The following is a 23477-nucleotide window of genomic DNA, read 5'->3' on the forward strand; positions in this document are numbered from 1 at the left end:
TGTTTAGTAAGCTAATTGTTTTCTAACATAGGCAAAAGTAAATATGAAGAAGCTGAACCATACTAAGTATGAGTTTATTGAATCAAGACAGAGTACATATTTCCTTAGTAGAACCCAAGTCTATTGACAAGCCCATATTCTACACTTCTCAAACTACTTTTAAAATACAGTAGCAGTGAGACAGTACATTGGAAAACATTCTAGTTTAAACACTGAACCATGATTCTCTAAATAACATAATTTGGAGGACAGACATTTCCCAGGAAAAAGAATCCATTTAACATCTTCACGGTAGTTATGTAAACAGAAAAGGCTGAATTAAGGAGAGGGAAGAAGAAATCATTAGGATTTGAATTTGAAACATGTAAAATAATCACTGATTACAATTCAGCTTCCAAAATTCTAACCAACAAATATAATATAGATAATAGTTTGGTAAAAGACTTTATTATATATATAAGAATTTCAGATTGTCTGAGCATTTACTATTATTGCTTTACATGATGTGAAATGAATTCCTTGTAAACATAACATTTAGTGTTTTACAAAACCACCTCATATATATTCCAGAACCACAAACATTATGCTATGTCTTAATTTCCTTAAAATTTACAATTTCTCTTTCTTGGCATAAACTGTTTATTATAAATTTAAACACAGATGGTAAATGCCACACACCAGTAGAGAATTAACCAACCTATTCCAAGTAGTGTGATGGTTCTACTCTTGGCATTACATTGCTGGATTCAACTTATTTCTTCAGAACTTCTTTTACAAGCCAGAATATTGTATTTCTAAAACTGGATTTGAATGTTCACCATTTTACATGATTATTCTATAAATAACCTTTTGTGATTAAAAATACAAGCTCGTAAAAATGTGGCGACAGAAATGTGTTGCATAGTTTTGTAACATTCTGTGCATAATTAAAATAAACAGGATATGTTCTCATATTCTTCAGTATTCAAAATTATAAAATAGAATAGAATAGAATTCAATCATTTGGACATGACATATTTGATTGAAATAAGATGCTCCTAAAATCAGATAAACACCATTTCCAATTATTCACTATATAAACAACACTGTAATGAACATCTTTGTACACAAATCTTTATGTATATACACAGTTAATTACTAAGGAAAATTCCTAGAAGTATGATTATTACATTAAAAAAGTTTTCTAAGCTCTTTACATGTTTTAAAATTTTCCTCTGTAAAGCTGCTATAAATTTATACTTACCAAGAGTATAGAAACTGCTAAAGCTTGATTAGAAAATTATACAAAATTGTGACTTTAAGTAGCAAAAATATAAACCAGTAACTCTTTTTAGCAAAACTCGCAATCATTATATACATGTATTGAGAACAGATAACTCAAAGACTATATAAGAACACTTTCTAAAAATGTGCTTTTTACATTCATACCTCTAATATATCGATATTAGAGCTATAAATTTTTTTACATTTATTGGAGTATAATTGCTTTACAATGTTGTGTTACTTTCTGCTGTAAAACAAAGTGAATCAGCTCTATGTACTCATATATCCCCATACCCCCACCCTCTTTTGCCTCCCTTCCACCCTCCCTATCCCACCCCTCTAGGTGGTCACAAAGCACCGAGCTGATCTCCCTGTGCTATGTGGCTACTTCCCACTAGCTATCTATTTTACATTTGGTAGTGTATATATGCCAATGCTACTCTCACTTCATCCCAGCTTATCCTTCCCCCTCCCTGTGTCCTCAGGTCCATTCTCTACGTCTGCGTCTTTATTCCTGTTCTGCCCCTAGGTTCTTCAGAACCTTTTTTTTTTTTTAGATTCCATATATATGTATTCGCATACGGTATTTGTTTTTCTCTTTCTGACTGACTTCACTCCGTATGACAGACTCTAGGTCCATCCACCTCACTACAAATAACTCAATTTCCTTTCCTTTTATGGCTGAGTAATATTCTACTGTATATATGTGCCACATCTTCTTTATTCATTCATCTGTCGATGGACAGTTAGGTTGCTTCCATGTCCTGGCTATTGTAAATAGTGCTGCAATGAACACTGTAGTACATGACTCTTTGAATCCTGGTTTTCTCAGGGTATATGCCCAGTAGTGGGATTGCTGGGTCGTATGCTAGCTCTATTTTTAGCTTTTTAAGGAACCTCCATACTGTTCTCCATAGTGGCTGTATCAATTTACATTCCCATTACATTCCCATGGGTTCCCTTTTCTCCACAACCTCTCCAGCATTTATTGCTTGTAGATTTTTTATGATGGTCATTCTGACTGGTGTGAGGTGATACCTCATTGTAGTTTTGATCTGCATTTCTTTAATGATTAGTGATGTTGAGCATCCTTTCATGTGTTTGGTGGCAGTTTGTATATCTTCTTTGGAGAAATGTCTATTTAGATCTTCTGCCCATTTTTGGATTGGGTTGTTTGTTTTTTTGATATTGAGTTGCATGAGCTGCTTGTAAATTTTGGAGATTAATCCTTTGTCAGTTGCTTCATTTGCAAATATTTTTTCCCATTCTGAGGGTTGTCTTTCTTTTCGTCTTGTTTATGTTTTCCTTTGCTGTGCAAAAGCTTTTAAGTTTCATTAGGTCCCATTTGTTTATTTTTGTTTTTATTTCCATTACTCTAGGAGGTGGGTCAAAAAGAATCTTGGTGTGATTTATGTCATAGAGTGTTCTGCCTATGTTTTCCTCTAAGAGTTTGATAGTGTCTGGCCTTACATTTAGGTCTTTAATCCATTTTGGGTTTAGTTTTGTGTATGGTGTTAGAGAGTGTTCTAATTTCATTCTTTTACATGTAGCTGTCCAGTTTTCCCAGCACCACTTATTGAAGAGGCTGTCTTTTCTCCACTGTATATTCTTGCCTCCTTTATCAAAGATAAGGTGACCATATGTGTGTGGGTTTATCTCTTGGCTTTCTATCCTGTTCTATTGATCTATATTTCTGTTTTTGTGCCAGTACCATACTGTATTGATTACTGTAGGTTTGTAGTATAGTCTGAATTCTGGGAGCCTGATTCCTCCAGCTCCATTTTTCTTTCTCAGGATTGCTTTGGTTATTCGGGGTCTTTTGTGTTTCCATACAAATTGTGAAATTTTTTTGTTCTACTTCTGTGAAAAATGCCATTGGTAGTTTGATAGGGATTGCATTGAATCTGTAGATTGCTTTGGGTAGTAGAGTCATTTTCACAATGTTGATTCTTCCCATCCAAGAACATAGTATATCTCTCCAGCTGTTTGTATCATCTTTAATTCCTTTCATCAGTGTCTTAGTTTTCTGCATACAGGTCTTTTGTCTCCTTAGGTAGGTTTATTCCTAGGTATTTTATTCTTTTTGTTGCAGTGGTAAATGGGAGTGTTTCCTTAATTTCTCTTTCAGATTTTTCATCATTAGTGTATAGGAATGCCACAGTTTCTGTGCATTAATTTTGTATCCTGCTACTTTACCAAATTCATTTAGAGCTATAAATTTTAATATAAAAGAGATAAGCTTATCCCTGAAGTGTTAAAATCAGTATCAATAATGTTATGCACTTTTGAAATATACTATTAAGGGGTATTTAACTTATTTTCTGCACAGAGTTTCTACTTTAAATTTTAACAGATACCAATATGAAAATTCAGTGAAACATAACTGCTACCTAAACTTTTTCCAAGATCATTTCCTCTTTAGAATTGGTTATTGTTATTTATAATGGTTTCTCTCTTTTGCTCTGTGAGACAGACCGAAGCAATGGGAAGACTATAAGCCTTGGAATCAGATGCACTAAGGTTCAAGTCACAGTCTTGACACTTAGTACTACTGACCATGTGCCTTTGGGCAAGTTATTTATAAGTCTCTCCAGGTTTACTTCCTCCCATGTAAGAAGTAAATATTAACTAATATACCAGATTATTTTAAGGATTAGAGACAATGTATAGAATCACCTAGGATATAACTGCTACTCAGTGAATTGTAGCTAATATTAATATTTCATTATTTTTTATCTTTATGAAATTCTTAAATCTTTGATGTCAGAAGTCATGAAAAGATTTTTTATTTTTTTATTTTTTTTTTGCGGTACGTGGGCTTCTCACTGTTCTGGCCTCTCCCATTGAGAAGCACAGGCTCCGGACGTGCAGGCTCAGCGGCCATGGCTCACGGGCCCAGCCGCTCCGCAGCATGTGAGATCTTCCCGGACTGGGGCACGAACCCGTGTCCCCTGCATCAGCATGCGGACTCTCAACCACTGTGCCACCAGGGAAGCCCTTGAAAAGATTTTTGTTCTGTTTAGCTTTTAATTTAAATTAGTGGTTCATTGTTAATAGATTTTAAAAGGGAAATAAACAGAAAAGTGAAACAAAAATGTTTGAAACGAAGGATTGGATGATGAGAAAAATTACCATTGAGATATATATATATATATATATATATATATTAGCATTTATTACATTTTACTTAAACGTGAATCTGAAATAAAAGAAATGGGATGCACAGAATTTGGGTTTTAATCTAATATATACCTATGATAAACCATGTAGACCGTTACAACAGCATTTCCTTTGCTTCCCTGTTAGTTTTTATATAATGTGAATACTATCATTATAATGTGATCTCATGTTACAAAATTGGCCATACTCTACCTGTAAGCATTATTTGACCTGGCACTCATTATAATTTTCATACTTATAGGATTCTACAGCCAAAGATAATAATATAATCAGCATTCTACCTATCAATATTTCTAACTGCTGTATTTCACAGAGATGGGACTTTCTGTTTTTATCTGAAATGACTAGCTATATTCTTGAAATCCTTTTTCCTTCGAAATTAAAAAAATATATAGATAGATACATGTAATGCTCCATTATATTAATACTGTTATGCCATTTAAGTGTTAAAGACTAACATATTTTATTAATGCCCATTTATATACAGAAAAATGGTATTCCATTGTGCATTATTTCTTAAAAGCAAGTATTACGCTACTTTCTGTTTTTCTGATATATAGAACTGACTCTTGTTCTTCTTAATCATTATATGGTCAGCATCATTTGAGATATGATATATGGTAACAGATTTTTTTTTTACAAGAGAACAATGTAAACATTTTCTATTACATAACAATTTTTATTTTTCCATGTTAATTAGTTGGGATGTCTTAATATATTTGCTATAACAGTAGATTACATACCTATGCTTTTAACATTTACATGTTAACCTGAATAGAAAAACTTAAGTTATACGTTTCAGGGATTCTATGTTCTGATGCTTTGGACAATAACATTAAACTCATCTCGTCTCTACCAAAAATAAAAGAACATTCTCTGTAATAAGAAGGGCTTAACAATATTTTTTTTATTTACAAGTCAGTCTAAATATGAGTGCCCAGGGAAGAATCTATGTTTAAAGAGAAAAAGCAGATTAAACGCTTGCAGAATCAGTACAGTATGCTAACTAAGCAAATTATGTAACCACTGAATTATATGTAAAATGTAACTAAGATAGATAGATAGATAGATAGATTGATTTATATAAATATAAGACTTAAAGAACTAAGGAGTTCTTTTGACTAAAACCCAATATTGGCCTTATTTCAGTTTAATTGGAAGAGGATCTCAAATTCATCTTCTCCATGAGATATCAGGAACGTGGATTTCTCTTTGTACCAAAGGTTAATAAGAAATGTGTCTGCAAAAGTCAAACAGCATTAAATACCAAAATCTGATTATTATTCTACAGGAGTTGTTCTGTCATTCATAATCTCTCCATGCTCCAAGCTTCCACAGCTAATCTTTAATGGATGACATGCAAGAAAGAAAAATAACTAACATATAGAGCAGAGACTCTAAAGTGAGCATTTAAGAAATAGAAATATAAAGCTTTTAAAGAAATATAAATATTTTAAATATCACAAGATAAAAAAACTATTTAAATAAATACTCTTGTGTAAAAATTTACACATCTGTATACTGTAAATGCAATAGATTAATAAAAATTAAGAGACATTAAACACTAGACAATGCCCACTGAGACTGTTTCAGAAAAAAGAAAGGCTTAATTAAACAAATTATTTTTAAAAGTTATAACCACGTCACTCACCTAAGAGTGATTAAATTAAATGGATTCAGATCAGGTCATACAATACTATCTCTCACTGTCAAACTTAATTTAAATAAAAGAATTTTTGAAGTATTTATGGTTTAATCATTTTATTTAGATGAGAAAAGACATTTACCTAAAGGACAGAGACAATGTTTCAGTTGTGCTTCTCTAAAACATGCCCTAGTATCTGAAAGTCATACATGCCAATAATTTACAAATCATATTATCCACATATATAATTTAATGAGTTAAAACATAAGACCTACTTATCAAATTCCTTTATTTTCTTTTTTGTAGAGATGTAAAATATTTTTTCATATTTTCAAACTTTCTAAATAAGGTTAATTCTGAAAGTCAAGGAAAACTAAAACCTGTGTGGATAAGATGAAGTAAATAAAATATACTTTTAACAAGGAATACATATCAATTCTTTGTGAAACAAAACCATATATAAGTAGCTATGAGATAGTTATTTATGTTAGTTACACTTTGATATGCCCCCTATTAGATCAAGAAGTCTTGAGAAAACACGATGGTGACATCATCACCTTATCATCATAACTACCATTTATTGAGTGCTTTCTAATGGGTTAAGTACTTCACAAACATTTTCTCACTTAAACGTCACCAAACCATAAGGTAGGTTTTAACCAAATCTTAGTGAGGCTGTCATTTACACATGATAAACAGTAGAAAGATTAGAACAAAGGTCTCAATCCAAAGTCTAAGCATTTAACCACTATCTACTACAATGCGTATTATGAATGAGAAGTGACTGCAAACAAAAAGACATGTTTGAAATACCAAATCTGTTTTATTTGCTGATGCATATTCAGTGCCTAGCACAGTGCCTAGTACATAAAAACCCCTCAATAAATATTTCTTTAATTTTTAAAGAAGTTAGCATAGTCCCTATTAAGCACCTAATAAAAACAGTATAGATGGTGGTGATGATGATGATGGTGATGTCAAAAAAGTAGGGGAAGGTAAAAAGGTCAACCATTTGAGATTTTATCATGACGTAGGACACAATGGAGTTTCCAACTCTCATGAGATCACACTATAATGATAGTATTCACATTACGTAAAACTAACAGGGAAACAAAGGAAATGCTGTTGTAATAGTCTACACAAAGGTTTATCATAGGTATATATTAGATTAAAACCCAAATTCTGTGCATCCCATTTCTTTTATTTCAGATTCATGTTTAAGGAAAATGTAATAAATGCTAATAAATATATATATCTCAATGGTAATTTTTCTCATCATCCAATCCTTCGTTTCAAACTTTTTTGTTTCACTTTTCTGTTTATTTCCCTTTTAAAATTAACAGTGAACTATGAACTTAAATTAAAAGCTAAACAGAACAAAAATTTTTTCATGACTTCTGAAATATATTAGCATAAATCTCAAAGATTTAAGAATTTCATAAAGATAAAAATAATCAAATATTAATATTAGCTATAATTCACTGAGTACCAGTTACATCCTAGGTGCCTCTATACCTTGTCTCTAATCCTTAAAATAATCTGGTAAATTAGTTAATATTTACATCTTACATGGGAGGAAGTAAACCTGGAGAGGCTAAGTAACTTGCCCAAAGGCACATGGTCGGTATCAAGTGTCAAGACTGTGACTTGAACCTTAGTGCATCTGATTCCAAGGCTTATAGTCTTCCCATTGTTTCAACCTGTCTCACAAAGTACTGGGAACATTTTGTTTTATGCGGTTTTGATTATACAAGATTCTTATTCTTATAAATTATACAATCAGCTGGGGAGACAAGTTGGACTAACATATACATAAGTTACATAATAAAGACATAAAAGCAAAAAAGGGAGAAATCTGAAGGACAAGAAAAGTGGCACAGGTAAAATGGCAAGATCTGATCAAAGCCATCACATGGATTTCATAAGATGTTGGTTTATGTAACCTTTATGTGTCGAACCTATCACAGGAATTATTTTAAGATTAGTGAGCAAGTAACTTAAAACAAAATCACATCTTTTAAAAGTAACATTACTTTTTCTAATACTAAATCACTGCAGAAAACCTGAAAAGGCAGAAAAAATCCTGTTAATTGAAGCATTTATACACCCATTAACACTATTAAAGTTTGACTCTCATTTTATATTATATACATGTGTATATAGTTTTTTAACAAAAATTATAAATACAGCTTCCCCCTACTTCTTTCACTTAACTTTAATTCATAAAGTTTTTTCATATCATTAAATATTCTTTAAAAACGTTTTTAAATTACTGAACAATGTCTCATACCATAAAGATACCTGAATTTATTTAACCATTGCCTTATTATTCGATTGATTCTAATTCTATTGCTATCATAACTTATACTGATATGAATATTCTTATATATATATATATAAATCTTTATATTTAATATACTCAAAGAAAATGGCTATTTCCTTAGAATACCTCATATTTTAATTAACAGTTTATTTGAAAAACCTATAGACATACATTTTTGTATCCTATTTGCAATTTCCAATGTTGAGATGTTTTAGCATGTATTTCTTTTAATGTGGAATATTTTGACTTTTAAAACATTTTATATTCTGCTTAAGTATACTATAATACTTGTATGTGTATGCACATTTGTAATATACTTTAGCAAATACATGTTTATTTTGAATATAAAAATGAGCAGTGATAGAAACAAATATCCATGCTTGTGTGGATTCTTTGTTCTTTCATATGACTAAATAAAATATTTATTACATGTACTCATAGTACCATAATGTTCCTCTTTCTATGAGGGTAGTAACATACTTTTTTTTGTTATTGTGTTTAGCTTTTTGATTGCACTTACTACTGATCAGGTAGGAGATAAGCTTTTTCAAGATTAGCTTTTCTAAGATAAACTTTAAAAAAATTCATGTATAATGAGAAAATATGAAAAAGTTCAAGAGTTACCAAGAGTCAGTTTATAAATTTCCTGTAGTTTCAAACCAATGGATTTCTTAAACAATCCAGCTTTTTTCTTTTGACATATTATAATAATAATTCTAAGGTTAAAAGTAAAATATCTTCAAGTTTTTTAATAAGATAGAACTAAAACATTAAAAAGTAAAGATACATTTTAAAAATTTATACTTTAAAAAACTTAGGGGATTTAAATTTTGAGTCTTTTTTTCTTTTTTTTAAATTTATTTATTTTTGGCTGCATTGAGTCTTCATTGCTGCACACAGGCTTTCTCTAGCTGCGGCGAGTGGGGGTTACTCTTCGTCGCGGTGTGCGGGCTTCTCATTGTGGTGGCTTCTCTTGTTGTGAAGCACAGGCTCTAGGCATGCGGGCTTCAGTAGCTGTGGCACATGGGCTCAGTAGTTGTGGCTCACGGGCTCTAGAGTGCAGGCTCAGTAGTTGTGGCACATGGGCCTCGTTGCTCCGCGGCATGTGGAATCTTCCCAGACTAGGGCTCAAACCCGTGTCCCCTGAATTGGCAGGTGGATTCTTAACCACTGCATCACCAGGGAAGTCCTTGAGCCATTTTTGTAACTAAATGGTTGGACATGTTTCTTTAGGATTGCTTAGCTCCAGAGAAACTATATAGCACTACTATTTTCATCAATTTAGGAAGCTATAAAAATATCCTAAACATCTTTCAAACATTCAACATTTATTGAAATAGTATTTTGTCATTAATGAGAAGAATTTGATGTTAACAAGAATCATAAAGCAATCAAATTCTTTCCATTTTATGCATGTGTGATTCATACTGTTTAGTAATAGGGAAACCCTTAAATATATACCAATAAGTTAATATGTAAAGTATATGATTAGCTATATTACACAAAAGCTTAAAGAGTAAATATTAATGCTTAATGTTCTTTCCCCTCCAAGAGATAAATGAGCTACGCAGATATATGAATTCATGATTTACAATAAATCACAATGGCCTAAATCTTATTAAAATACATCTGTTAAGACACATACAAAGTTAAATTATAATGCAAACACCTTAAAACAAATGTACTTCTTGTAATACCATTTCAGCGATTAGTATACATATTTGATTATAAAAAGCCAAGAAACTTCTAAATTGTTCTAAATTTATATTTGAATTATTCATTTTTAACATACTGTTAATTTTCCTTAAAATATATTACTCTCATATTTCCCCACTAAAAAAGAAACAAAAAATTCATAGTAGTTTAACATAATAGAAAAACAACCATCTGGTATTTGGCTGGAGTTATTTATTTATGATCATCTTATTTATATAGTTATATTTTCATGGTGATGTTCTACTTTGCACAGTAATATTTTGAAGACAGACAGTAACTGTTAATCATTTCTCTGACCTAAAACACCAGAATTCTTTCATATGCAACCACGTTAAGTGGTTTATTATTTTTTTTAATTTTTTATGTATGTATGTATGGCCGCGTTGGGTCTTCCTTGCAGCAAGTGGGCTTTCTCTGGTTGAGGCGAGTGGGGGCTACTTTTCATTGGTGTGTGTGGGCTTCTCATTGCAGTGGCTTCTCTTGTTGAGGAGCACAGACTTCAGTGGTTGTGGCACACAGGATTCAGTAGTTGTGGCTCGCGGGCTCAGTAGTTGTGGCTCGTGGGCTCTAGAGCACAGGCTCAGTAGTTGTGGCACACAGGCTTAGTTGCTCCCAGGCATGTGGGATCTTCCTGGACCAGGGCTTGAACCAGTGTCCTCTGCGTTGGCAGATGGATTTTTAACCATTGTGCCACCAGCAAAGTCCCAGGTTAAGTGATTTATAAAGTATGATTATAATTTCAAACTAATCACAAAATACAATTACTTTTTAAAAGCATTCCAATTGATATAAAAATGTTAAAATAAGGGATCTATAAAATGCCTCTGAATGCTAATTTCTACTATTCTATGAAATATCTCTTTTCTTAACACACTAAAACAGTGTGAGGAAGAGAGTCACAGGGATAATATATAAACTGTAGAGAGGGAGAGACAGAGTCCATCAGAGACAACTGAGAATCACACATCACAGATACATTTTACAAATTTTCTTCTTGCCATGACCTGTGAATGAAGACAGACTCCAAAACATTTCAGGCATTCATTTATAATCTTAAACTCTGGCAACCTTTTACCAGAAAACATTATCTTCAGGGAAAGATCTTTTCAGGGCAAACATTATCTTCATCATCATCCACGTCATCAGATGAAAATTAATTAACTGCACAAAACAGATTTTTGAATCAAATGTAGGTTTTCACTGGCAATGAATATATGACTATCTTCATACAAAGGAGAAGTATTTCCTCTCAACAAGCTAAAACAATAAGTGGTATGTGAACTGCTGGTTGAAAGGTAGAGGCACTGGTAATCATTATTTCCCCTTGTTTGTTCAGGCCCTTCCAACAAAACAAACAACCTTTTTGTGATTGGATTGACATGGTGTTAACAATGAATTTAATGCCCAAATCAGTATGAATACAGGTAAAGCTCTCACTAATACCAGTACCAGGATGTTAAAGCCACCTATTTTCTAAGCAGGCAAAAAAAAAAAGAAAGAAAGAAGACAGAGATTTCCCTCCTTTGACAAATAAGCGAGTTTGCTACTATTCACCAAGCCACATCAGATAATAACCTTGTGTATGATTTTGAATGCCGTATGTTAATACTGATCTACTATACCTGCTGTTTTTTCAGCAATTTGAGCTTCTGTTGCTTTTTCTTGGAGTTCCAGTTTAAGCTTTAGTTTTCTCTGTTCTTCATCTTCTTTAGTCAGTTTTTCTTGAAGCTAAAACACATTGAAATAAACATAGATTCTTACTAATAAATTTCTTGCACAAATATAATTAATCCCAAAGATAATTTTTGCTTTTCTCTAGACCCTTATAGAATAACTGTATTAACTTACTGAATACATAACTCCAGGGGAAAAAAAAATTTAAGGTTTTAAGATATTTTATAAAATAATAATTACCTGAAATGACATAGAAATTATAAAAACATTTTAATATATACTTAATTTTATGTGTGTGTATAGGCAAATGAAATTAAAGAAGGAAGAACATTATTATTAAAAATAACTACTGCAGCAAAAAGCAATCTGATCCATTCTTTTGTCTTAAAGCAAAAGACTTGGAAGGGACTATCATAATAAAATAATGGGTAGCACAAATTATAGCTTCTCTTAGTAATTCTAATATTTTGAAACAAAATTAATTAAGATAATAATCTTAATATTTGATACAAATCTCCCTTTGAGAATGCTATGCCATCATATTCCATTTAAATTGGCATTGGCACCTGGCTCATAATTGGCATGTAATAAACAGCTGGTAAATGAAAATACAGAAAATATCTCAGACTTTCATACAGGATCCCTCCAAATGTTTTCTTTTTAATTTCTCCCTCCATTTATGTCATTTATGCTGTTTTCCGTCAGACATGATCAACATTCTTAACATCATGCTTCAGTTTGATTAGGTCAAACAACTAGAATATTAGAATCAGAAAAGTATGTAGAGGTTAAAAAAAAAGAAGGCAGGCATAGAAAACGAACATTATTTAACGCTCAAAGGAATGTAACTAGAAAAAGAGTCAAAAAAGATAAAACATGACATGACAAATTGGATTGGACAAAATGTAGCAGTATAAGATAACACAAGGTAAATGACAATATTTCCAAGCCTTGCTACTTTAAAGTTTACATATATTATTGAGATGAAATACAGGGCAGAGGTACTACTAAAAAAAAGAAAAAAAAGTTAAGAAAGTAACATGAAACCAATGAAGTAAAATTTGAATTTTTTTAGGTGCCACAGATCTATGAAAAAGGAAGTGATATTGCAAGCCACCAAGGCAGGAAACCAAAGAAATTGCTTTTCACAGCTCATGTCTCAACTCAATCATACCGTGAATGGCATGGTATGGCAACAGCATAAAGCTACTGTTAAAGGATTAAAGTACACAATAAAACTGAATTATGATGAGTGACAAAGCAAACTTAGAAGGTCAATAGCTAAAAGTATACTGTACAATCATCAGACTTCCTATATTGTACCTTTTTATTGCTTGCTTTGAGAATGTCCAATTCTTTGAGAAGCAATCCTATTGTCTCCTCTTTATTTAAGTCTGAAGTAACTTGACAAGGAATCATACATTTGTAATGCAAATCATTATTTCTATGTTCCATAATGCTGTAATAAAGAAAACTATTAAAACAATATACATATAATTTCAACTATATAGGATCTATACATTTTACACTTCAAATGGGGGAAACATTTAATTTTAACAGTAAGTATGTAAAGTTACTTAAATTTTTTCTTGTTATGCACTGTTAAGAAAATACTATGGATGAAAAAGACTAAACAACATTGCAATTTCACAGAGGTGCTAATATACAATACATCACAGAGGTGCTAATATATCAATTTCACAGGGAGAGCTAAATCTGTGAAAAGTATTTAGTAATGTCTAGAGATTCATGGTTCAGTATACTTAAAGAATGCAGTTTTTAAGGGCTTGTGAATATTAATTCAATTTGTACTTCTTGTCAGGACTCTAGATACATTTCTTACTTTTCTGAAAATAGGAACAATAAATATTTTTTCATTATAATTGACGGAATATCATATTTTCATTATTAAATTCGCAACATTAAAAATGAAAACCTATTCCTGTAACCTTTAAGCAAAAAAAATTTTTTTACAATGTGTATGCTATTTGAGAACAATATTAACTTGTTAGCAAGTACTATAAAGGAAGGGAAGGGAAAAGAGATGACTTTAGCCTAATCTCTATTATTTACTTTTCCCACGTGGTTATAAAGTTTATCACCTCTTCATTCATCCCTACTCCCCAAAAATGTACTCCAAACTACACTTTGATAAGAATATAACTGATTGCCAAGAAAGTGGAACATATTAATATATCCACTTCATTATATATTAATATTCATTAATATAGTTATTTCATAATTTTTAAGTAAATAGAAATAGCTATTCCTATGTGAAACTCCGTTAAAAAGTATTCCATAAAATATGATTTTTGTCTGGACTGAAAACATAATATTTATATTTCAATATAGTTATAAATTATATTAGTCATTGAGAATCTTTAAATTTAGCAGTATTTTCATAGTACATGACTAATTACCAAAGTGCTTTTCTCCCATAGGTAAAAGTCACAGGTGTCAAAATTCAAATCCCTTCATGAAATAGGTAGCTACATAAAGTGAATGGGTAGAAACTACAGAATGTAAAATAATAAGGAAGGTAAATGGGAGAGTAGACAACCCTTCTAAAAGCATTCAAATTCATTTAAATGAAGAACAGCGCTGACCAAAATCAAATCATATCTTTGGGCTTATTTTGTCTTGGAGCTGCCAGGTTATAGCTCTGATGAATAATATCCCATGTAATATCAACTTAGTAGCTATTTCCAGATCCTTAATGAAAGGTCACTTAAAATAATATTCAACAAAACAATATAAAACCTCATGACCTTCATTCAAACTCACCTTGTGCTTTTTCACTCAGTGATTTAGACACATTATATTAATGTAATGAAAATAGTAGAGAACTCTAGTATTAGATTCCTCAAATTCTAATAAGTTAATGATATGTCAAATTTAGGCCACATCAAAAAGAAGAAAGGGAGGGACAGAGAGAGGGAGGAAGGAAGGAAGAGTTCTCCCAATTCTTACTTTCTAAATCTAAGGCTGCTAGCACTCACTTGGACTTTTCTGTAGTGCAGTAAGCTGTCTCATCACCTAGACGAGGACTGATGACTTGAAAATTCCTTGATCTCTGCTCTGGCGATTCTATGCCCTCACATGTGGCTTCATTAACTAATTCTTTGGATTTCTGATGCATGCTTCCCTTAGAATTCACAGGCAGTTGCTCATCTGGCTGTGTACTTTTGTTTCTCCCCATGGTCTCTTGTTCAAGATAACCATGGGTTACGTCTGCATTTAAAACAAAACAAAAACATGAGATATGAAACACCATCGTTACATATTAAATCAATCAAATGAATATTTTTGTGGAAATAAGAGCTCTCACAGCTTTAAATATGCACTTACTAACCTTACTCCTATTGTTATCAGACAAACATGTACAGGGTGATTTTGCCACAAATATTTCCATTTCCACAGTCAGTGGACATTTAGGACAGTGGTTTACAACCTTAAGTGCACATCAGCTGAGGAGTTTTTAAAAATCCTCAAGCTCAGGCCACATCTTCTACTAATTAAATCAAAATCTCTGGGAGTGATCACATGATTCCAGTATACAATCAAGGGTGGCAACCACTGACTTAGAGGTTATTATTTTCTACATTAACTTTTCTTTGCTAGATTTTGAAAAATAGGATGCAATAAGTTAACTGATTACAGTGAAATGATAATGTGCATGGAATTTGGGTATTGGACTGAGTTAAAATTCTGGCTTTGCCAAGCACATAACTTTGGGGAAATTACTTTACCCTTCCATACCTCAGATTCTGGTTTGCAAAATGGACACATAACAGTACTTACTTGAGTTGTTGTAAGGATTAATTGAATTAAGAATTAACGAATGCAAAGTGCCTGGCCTAGTGTTTGGCACATCAATAAGTGTTAGCTATTATTTTTGTAATCATCATCATATAAAAATGGAAATAATATAAGGAGAATTATTTTTAACTTCCATTTTATCAGATATGTATTATACACTAGAGTATATTTTGTAATGCCTGGCTATCTCATAAATATTAGTTATTTTAAGCAGTAACTAGTAAATAATAGCTATTTCAAAGGAAGAGTATATATCTGATGTTATAGTGAAATTCTGGGGAGAAAATGACACACAAGCAAGTACACAAAACAAACTCTTTTAACCAGTAAATCAGATCAACAGGCACAAATACTGATTGTAACTAGGACTTTTATTATTTCCAACAGAAATAATTCTTTAACTTTTAAAAGCAGGTGAATCTCATGAATCTCACCTACTTGTTGATGATGCCTTCTTTAACTTGACAAACTTAAAATCCCTTTGAGGCAGAAGAAGAGTAGTTTTAGAGTAAAAACAAATGGGAAACATAAATAAGGTACTCATTCTTTAAGAAGAAATTCTTTGCTTACATATATGCTGAAATTAGGTAGAGCCAGTCATAAACTCCAAGTCCTGGACGTTATCTTATTGGTGGCTGAATGCTAGATCAGAAACCATTCATTTTTGGTCAATTACTGTCTATTTCCCCGTGTTTGTGGGAATAAACTGGGAGAAAGTGCTATCATAATTACATACTGTGATGTATCTATGAAATTTCATTATATTTTGTTTTAAACTTTAACAAATATAGGTATCTGAATATTATTTGTTGATTCTTGACATTTCAAAACACTTAATTTGGGCTTCCCTGGTGGTGCAGTGGTTGAGAGTCCGCCTGCCGATGCAGGGGACACGGGTTCGTGCCCCGGTCCGGGAAGATCCCACATGCCGCGGAGCGGCTGGGCCCGTGAGCCATGGCCGCTAAGCCTGTGCGTCCCGTGCTCTGCAACGGGAGAGGCCACAACAGTGAGAGGCCCGCGAACCGCAAAAAACAAAACAAAACAAACACTTAATTTGCTTTAGATGTTCATCATGCTACTTTTCTAGAATAGGCTGGTATTAGTGCCCCCCAAATCTGAATGAGGTATTATAAAATTTTATAAATGGACACTAAGGAATACCACTATCATTAACAGGCCATGCTTTTTTAACACTAACATATAACTTTATAGGCAATTCAAAGAAAGAAAATTATAAATAGCTATGGAAAACAGTATCAAAATAACAAAAGTTGTCTCCAGGGGCATATCAGAAGATAACTATTAGGCTCTATGCTATTCTCCAGTTTATGAGGTACAAAGATTCTCCAAAAGGTAAAAGGATAAGCCAAGGAGCATTGCCAGCTAGAAAAAGCCCCCAGTTCCCCATGACAACACCTTATCAATTGCTTCAGAATCTTAAGTCTTGACTCTGTGACCTGTTTTTGAGACCAAACTTACCATTATCTGCAACTTGTCCCATGTTTTCAACTCTCTATTTCTGGGTCTAGTGCAGCATCTCTCTTCTTTCAGTTTTTTATTTCTAACCTGTGAGTGCTTACTTTACCCCATCCCTGATAACTATATTGTTATTTGGTTACTAGATTTACAGCTCTCTTTCTCACTTCAGCTTACCTAATGTCAAATTTCATGATCCCTGAACTCTTGTAAATCACTGCCTTTTAACCTGTGACTGTAGTATAGTCTCCAAACTGAGAGCAGACATGGAACCTTCTCAATAAGAGGGCTCTTTACTGATCCCTCCTGTATCCTACTAATTATAACCCCCTGAAGTATTATCAAAATAAACTCATCAAGTTCTAACACACTTCTGGATTTTAATTTTAAATGTTTAATATTTTTGAAGAATTCATACTGTATGATTTGGCTCCATTTCTGCATGTTTCTATCCTTGCTCTGTAGCAAAAGCTTTTAGATTCCTAACTGAAACTGTTCACCAGATATTTGGAACCTGCTCTACAACTATCCATACTCTTCCACTGAGAATTTAATTTTACTTTAGAGTAAACAAAGCTGATTTATAAAATTTTCCTTCCGGTCTGTTTTTTGGACGCTCTACTGGAAGACTATGGAAGATTTCACAAAGGCATTTGTTCCAAAACAGGACAAGCAGAAATATGCAAAGTAATGAACTGTCAAAGAGTTTGAGCTTGGTGAAGTAATGAGAAAGTTGACAGACTATAAGAATAAGAGAACAGGAAGAATGAGCACAGAAGAGAAGAAATAGCTTTAGGAAAAACACAAAGACATTTGTTGTTCTGGAAGGACAAGATGCTATAGTTGAGGAGTGAAAACTTGTAAAATGAGTAACACTGTAAAGACGAATTCCAAGATCTGGTAGACCTGGGAATGTGTTGATTAAATAGATTGATGATGAAGGTACTTGGAGAGGAGGAAATCAAGGTATCAGGGTACAGGGAGTGCCATCTTTCAAGAAACTGAAGTCATTCAGAAAAATGGCAAGAAATGGAGAGGAGAAATGAAAGACAAATGCAAAAGACTTCACTGACTGCATAAACATGCTAAAGAAGACAGAGCCAGATGAGAAAGCTGACTGATGTTAGTTAACAGTCATTTCTTTCTATCTTTTTACTTTGAAATAATTCCAGTCTTATAAAAAAGTTGCAAAAATAGTACAAAGAATTACTATACACCCTTCATCCAGATTCCTCAATGTTAACATTTTACCACGCTTGCTTTATTATTTATTCTATGTCTGTCTACCTACACATACATAATTTTTTCTGAAACATTTGAGTAAGTTGCTGGCATGAAACACTTCGACTTTTCAAGTCAAATTTTAAGATACTGCTGTATCACACTTCATTTTACCAAATTTTCTTTATCTTATTCACAGCTCAACTTAAATTCAATTTCTGAGTTAGTACCTCCTCCAACTAAGAGAATACAATAGTATTTAGTTACTCTAACTCAGTCTTCAATTATTTTTCCTAAACTCCAGTCCCAGAAGAAGGACTTTTGTCAAGTGATAACAGGATGATGCCACTAAAAGCTTTAGTTGAGATGTTGTATTACCCCATCACTTGAAAGAAAATTGCATTAGAAATATACCAATAAAATGCAACAAAAAGTGAAGTTATAGGTCTGTTTCATGCACTATTCGAATAGGAAGATAAGATAAATGTTTTAAAGAACAATTCACTTCTGATTCAAATTCATCTCTAAGCAGATGAAAGTTTAAACTAAAACTATTCTATTGATTGTTCTCTATCTCTCTCATATGGTTTGAAATGGAAACTCTGTAACTTTCTTTACTAATTTGCTTCAGTGTTGAATCAATGTCATTGTTAATTGTTCCATCATTATGACTAAGAGAATTAATACTATTTAAATTCATTTCTCCATAGGAACTTATAGAGTAAGTTATTAATCTCTTCTTCATAATTCAATGAAATCTTTCTTTTCTCAAATAACAGGAAATTTTTTATGACAACTATCAATCCCTTTATTTATTTGCTCTTCTGCAGGCACACTGCATTATTTGGACATAAGAATTTTAACCACTTCAAACCAAATATATTCCCCAATTTTTGCTATTATTATTTAATGCTATCACTGCCATGTAAACCTATCCTGTGACCATTTGAAAATGATGTTATGGAAGATTATTACTCACTATTCCTCAAATGCCACCTACTGCTACTGTTAGAGACAGTTTATTCATCTGGGCAAAGTGGGTAAATTTAGTAAAGACTTTTTAGAATCCTAATACTTAATACATGTGCCTAGGTCAGCTGTATTATATGCTTTGAAGACCCTGTATCTCCCTAGTGACTTTCATACTGTTTCCAATGGATCATTTTCAAGATCTAACAAATTCTCCCTTTACTCCTGGAGGTATTACTATTGTCAACTATCCCAATGTTAGCGTTGCTACTAAATTCTCAGTTCCTTAGTCTAGAAAATTAACAGCATTATACTATTTCCTAACCTAGTAAAGAAAGCTTTAGGATCCCTTTTGAGTTCAATTCTCCAGATAATTATACATTAATGTCAGTTAAACTGACTGAATTGAATTAATTGAATATACTCAGTTAAATTGATGCTACCCAAGAAATCATAACTCATGGCCAAAAATAACTGTTACTTCACAACTACTATATAGAAGTGAGGAGGTGGCTAGAATCAAATAGGGATTCTTAGAGGCTGGGGAATTTTGTTCTGTCTGGCTTTGTAAATAGTTTGTGACAACTGGTATCTGTGTAAATGGATTTGATGGTCCCCTGTGGGGTCAATACTGTTTACAGAGCTGTTTCTTCAGAGTGGTTGAGCTAGAATTGTCTCTAGGGATCCTACAGGGGTTACTCAGAATAGCAACATCTCAGGTACCTGAGAGCTCAGTGGCAGAAAGAGAAAGAGGAATGGAGGTGCTAAAGGCAGGTACATTTGAATAAATGGATCTCTCTCCTTCAGATGCAGGTGCTACTCAGGGGCACTTGTATCTAAAATGAACCATAAAGGAAGCAATTTGTTAATGTGCTCTCTGACACTTGCTAACATAATTGGTCACCAATTCTTTACACTCTATTCTTTTTTTGGAAAGGTTATTACTTATATCATAGCATCTGATTTTATAAATATAAAAAGAACAAAAACCTCATATTTATTGCTTCTTTTGTATATTGTCTATCACTACATTATGTAAAAACATCAAAATGATATGACACTTTTTGCTATTAAATAAGTGTAAATTTGATTTCATGATGGAAGTACTATAGTAGTCCCACATTTTAAACAAATGTCTTTTTTTCAATGGTTAAGAATTTTTCTAAACAAACATTAGTTTCAACACAGCATCAGCTAGTGGCTCCTAACCAATTCCTTAACTGAGTTACACATAGATTATCTATCTGTATGTGTGTATAAATATTCTTTATTCCCTTTACTAAATATTTCCGACTATTTGCTTCCTTTATGTGTGTGGGGCGGTTAGTTTTCCACACAGATGCATATATGGGCTTTTCTCTCCCCAAACATAAAAGAAGGACATCATAAACTTCTGCCATATCATAGTGGTTCCACTTAATATGAGTGAGTACAAGAGCAAAGTTTAGACCTTCCAAGTAGAATACTGGTGTATTTAGAGTTTCCAAGCAGAACCACAGTGCATGGGCTCTGAAGACTGACTGCAGAGATTGAATTCTGTCTCTACCACACAGCTGTATGACCTTTACCAAATTACTAAACCTCTCATCAATTTCCCTATCAGTAAAAAGCACATAATAAAAGCACCTACCTCAAAAGGTTATTATGAGCATTAAAGTATTTAAATTATATAATCTCTTGGAAAAGTGTCAGTACAGAATACCACTCAATAAATGTTAGCTATTATTATTTGCAAGAATCTACTTAGCTAAAAGTAAGATTTTCTTATTAAAATGTAATAAGAATAAATAAAATATAGTAAGAAAAAATTTTCTTATTAAAAGAACAGAAGACATGAACATGGAAAATAAATAAAATGCTACTTTGTTCAATGAAAAACATACAAAAAAGAGAAAATACTTAAGGTTAAAACTTGTAGTTAATACATAATGGTTTAATAAAGTTTGTATAAGATTATAAAACTAATAAGTTACAAAAGTAACAGAACTTCAAAATTCAGAAATCCTGACATTAGAGAAAGATCCTGAAAGAAAATTCAACCTCATAGAAAGAAAACTAAGAGTATATTTCTGTAAATTCAATCCCATGGCAGGAAAATAAGAAATTTAAATAACATGTTTCTGTAACATAATTTGAACACTACCATATTGGCACATGATATTAGATATGATCAGGATCATAGCTAGTAGATCACAGGTACTTATCCTACAGAGATTCTAATTTAGGAGTCACAAGAAATCAGGTAACTTTTGGATCCTTGGCTTAAAATATGCAAACTTGTTACCTGGATACTGTATACTCTCTCGGGGGGTTTTCAATTTATTTTTCGGTTTGACCAGCCATAAGAAGAAGAAAAAAAGTACTATAACTTTCATTTTCATTGTTCTGTATTCTCATTGCTCACATTTCAAGCATCCAAAACTACATGTAGCCGTTGGCTGTTACGTTGAAAAGCAAAGATACAGAGTTTTATGTGATTCTGATAAGGTGTATTATATATATTGAGGGGAAGTCAAAAACATGTGATGGGGGAGAGCCTGGATATAGCTATAAGATTTTGAAATAAGGCTTGATAAAGGTTTGTTAACCTGGAAAATCATGAAACCTGTGAATGTCAATAATTTATTCATTTGGACATGAATTCAAAATAAACTATATCCTTTACATTCCCATACATGGTTGTATCCCTAAATAAACATGTCAAAAAGAACTGGTGAGGTTATTTCATCTGTGATTAAGACAATTCAAAGGCTTAGTGTACCATGTTACAAATTATCCACTGACTAGTCATAGAAATCACTTTACTGGAATTTTGTTATTTGTTTTATTATTTAAAAAAACTAAAGTGGTAGTACTACACCAAATTTTTATAAGTTTTTGTTTCAAGTCTGAAATAGTCATGAACATATCAATATTCATTCAACACACTTCTGTGCAAGAACTGTTCTGCTGTAATGTTTCAGCTTCTAAATTTTAACGTCTTTCATCAAATGAAGGCCATGAACACAGTATAATAGTGTAATTGCCTAAACCTTACACTGCCTAACTTATGAACATATTGCATAAATTAAAGCTTTGTAAAAATTATATCACCCTATTTAAACCATTGCAAATATCATTTAAGCTAAAATGATTGTGAAAACTATCTTAAAATTAGATTAACTAGCACAACGGTACTCTTTATTCTCTTTTTTCCCCAGTGATATGAACTATTTGGCTACTTACTATATATTTCTAACCTTTTCAATTTTCCTGTTATAAGAATAATTTATATAAAGTAATTAAAAATATGAATCAACTAGGTAAGTCTTAAATTTCTACCACTGCAAGTAAAACAGGTTTCATAATTATATATTTTTTTGATTACTAAGTATGAACACATACTAATTATCTATGAATTCAACAATTCCACAAACCATTTATGGAAGGTAACTTTTCCAATAACAATTGTAAAGAGAGAAAAAAAACCTATTTCTTTATATGTGCCTTTCATTTTACTTAAGAACATTTTTAGATTTGGAAAACAAAACAGAAGAATCACCAGTCAGATACCAAGTGGAAATCACTGAAACAGAATGTTAGTTCTAATGGATGGATGATTGTATTTGGTCTTTTGAAACTTTGAAGTATAGGTAAGTCTTGATCACACAAATTAATAAATCCTAAAGCTGGAGTTAACAATAACCATTACACCCAAATTCTGCGGCTTAGCCCAGCCAATTTTTCAAAAGGTCAGGTTGTGAACTGGAGAAGATCAGGGAGGTCCACCGCATAGCTTTGTTGCCAGGCATCTCTCGTCTGGATTGTTGCAGGCATTTATTAGTATTCGTCAGCAGACTCAACAGAGCAAACAAGAAATTCAAGCACGAATAATAAAATGAAATGCTGCTATATAACCCTTTGTCATTCAGCAAATATGGGACTTTTTAGCTACATTGTTCCTAAACCTGGGTTACTACTTTAATTTTTCTCCCCAGTGCTGACTGAATGAGTATGCATGTGTGTTAAATGCAGAGCTCCCCTAACAACTGCAGGACTGCCATTTAATCTGTTGGTAGATGGACCATTTCCTGTGGGAACCCTAGCTATGATTTCCAGATCCACCAAATAAATCTCAGATTAAGATTCCAAATGAAACCTGCCTTTGGCAGATAAAAAATGTCAAGATGGATATAAACAGTAAAATTATAA

The 23477-nt window shown here is 32.4% G+C and overlaps 1 protein-coding gene across 6 annotated transcripts in view; it reads right to left on the reverse strand.

Moving 5' to 3' along the window:
• Positions 1-23477, reverse strand: part of MIPOL1 (mirror-image polydactyly 1) — a 327507-nt gene that overhangs the window by 216233 nt on the left and 87797 nt on the right. For 4 of the 6 annotated variants that reach the window (XM_060143284.1, XM_060143275.1, XM_060143294.1 and 1 more), the window contains 3 exons: positions 14801-15032; positions 13125-13275; positions 11750-11855 (listed from right to left, as the gene is read on the reverse strand). In XM_060143284.1, coding sequence (XP_059999267.1) covers positions 11750-11855; positions 13125-13275; positions 14801-15032 — 489 coding nt within the window. Of the gene's footprint in view, positions 1-11749; positions 11856-13124; positions 13276-14800; positions 15033-16054; positions 16086-23477 lie in introns of those variants that run through there. The other 2 variants (XM_060143317.1, XM_060143302.1) reach the window with 2 other exon arrangements.

This window comes from Lagenorhynchus albirostris, chromosome 1 (assembly GCF_949774975.1).
Source record: "Lagenorhynchus albirostris chromosome 1, mLagAlb1.1, whole genome shotgun sequence".
Classification (NCBI taxonomy): Eukaryota; Metazoa; Chordata; class Mammalia; order Artiodactyla; family Delphinidae; genus Lagenorhynchus; species Lagenorhynchus albirostris.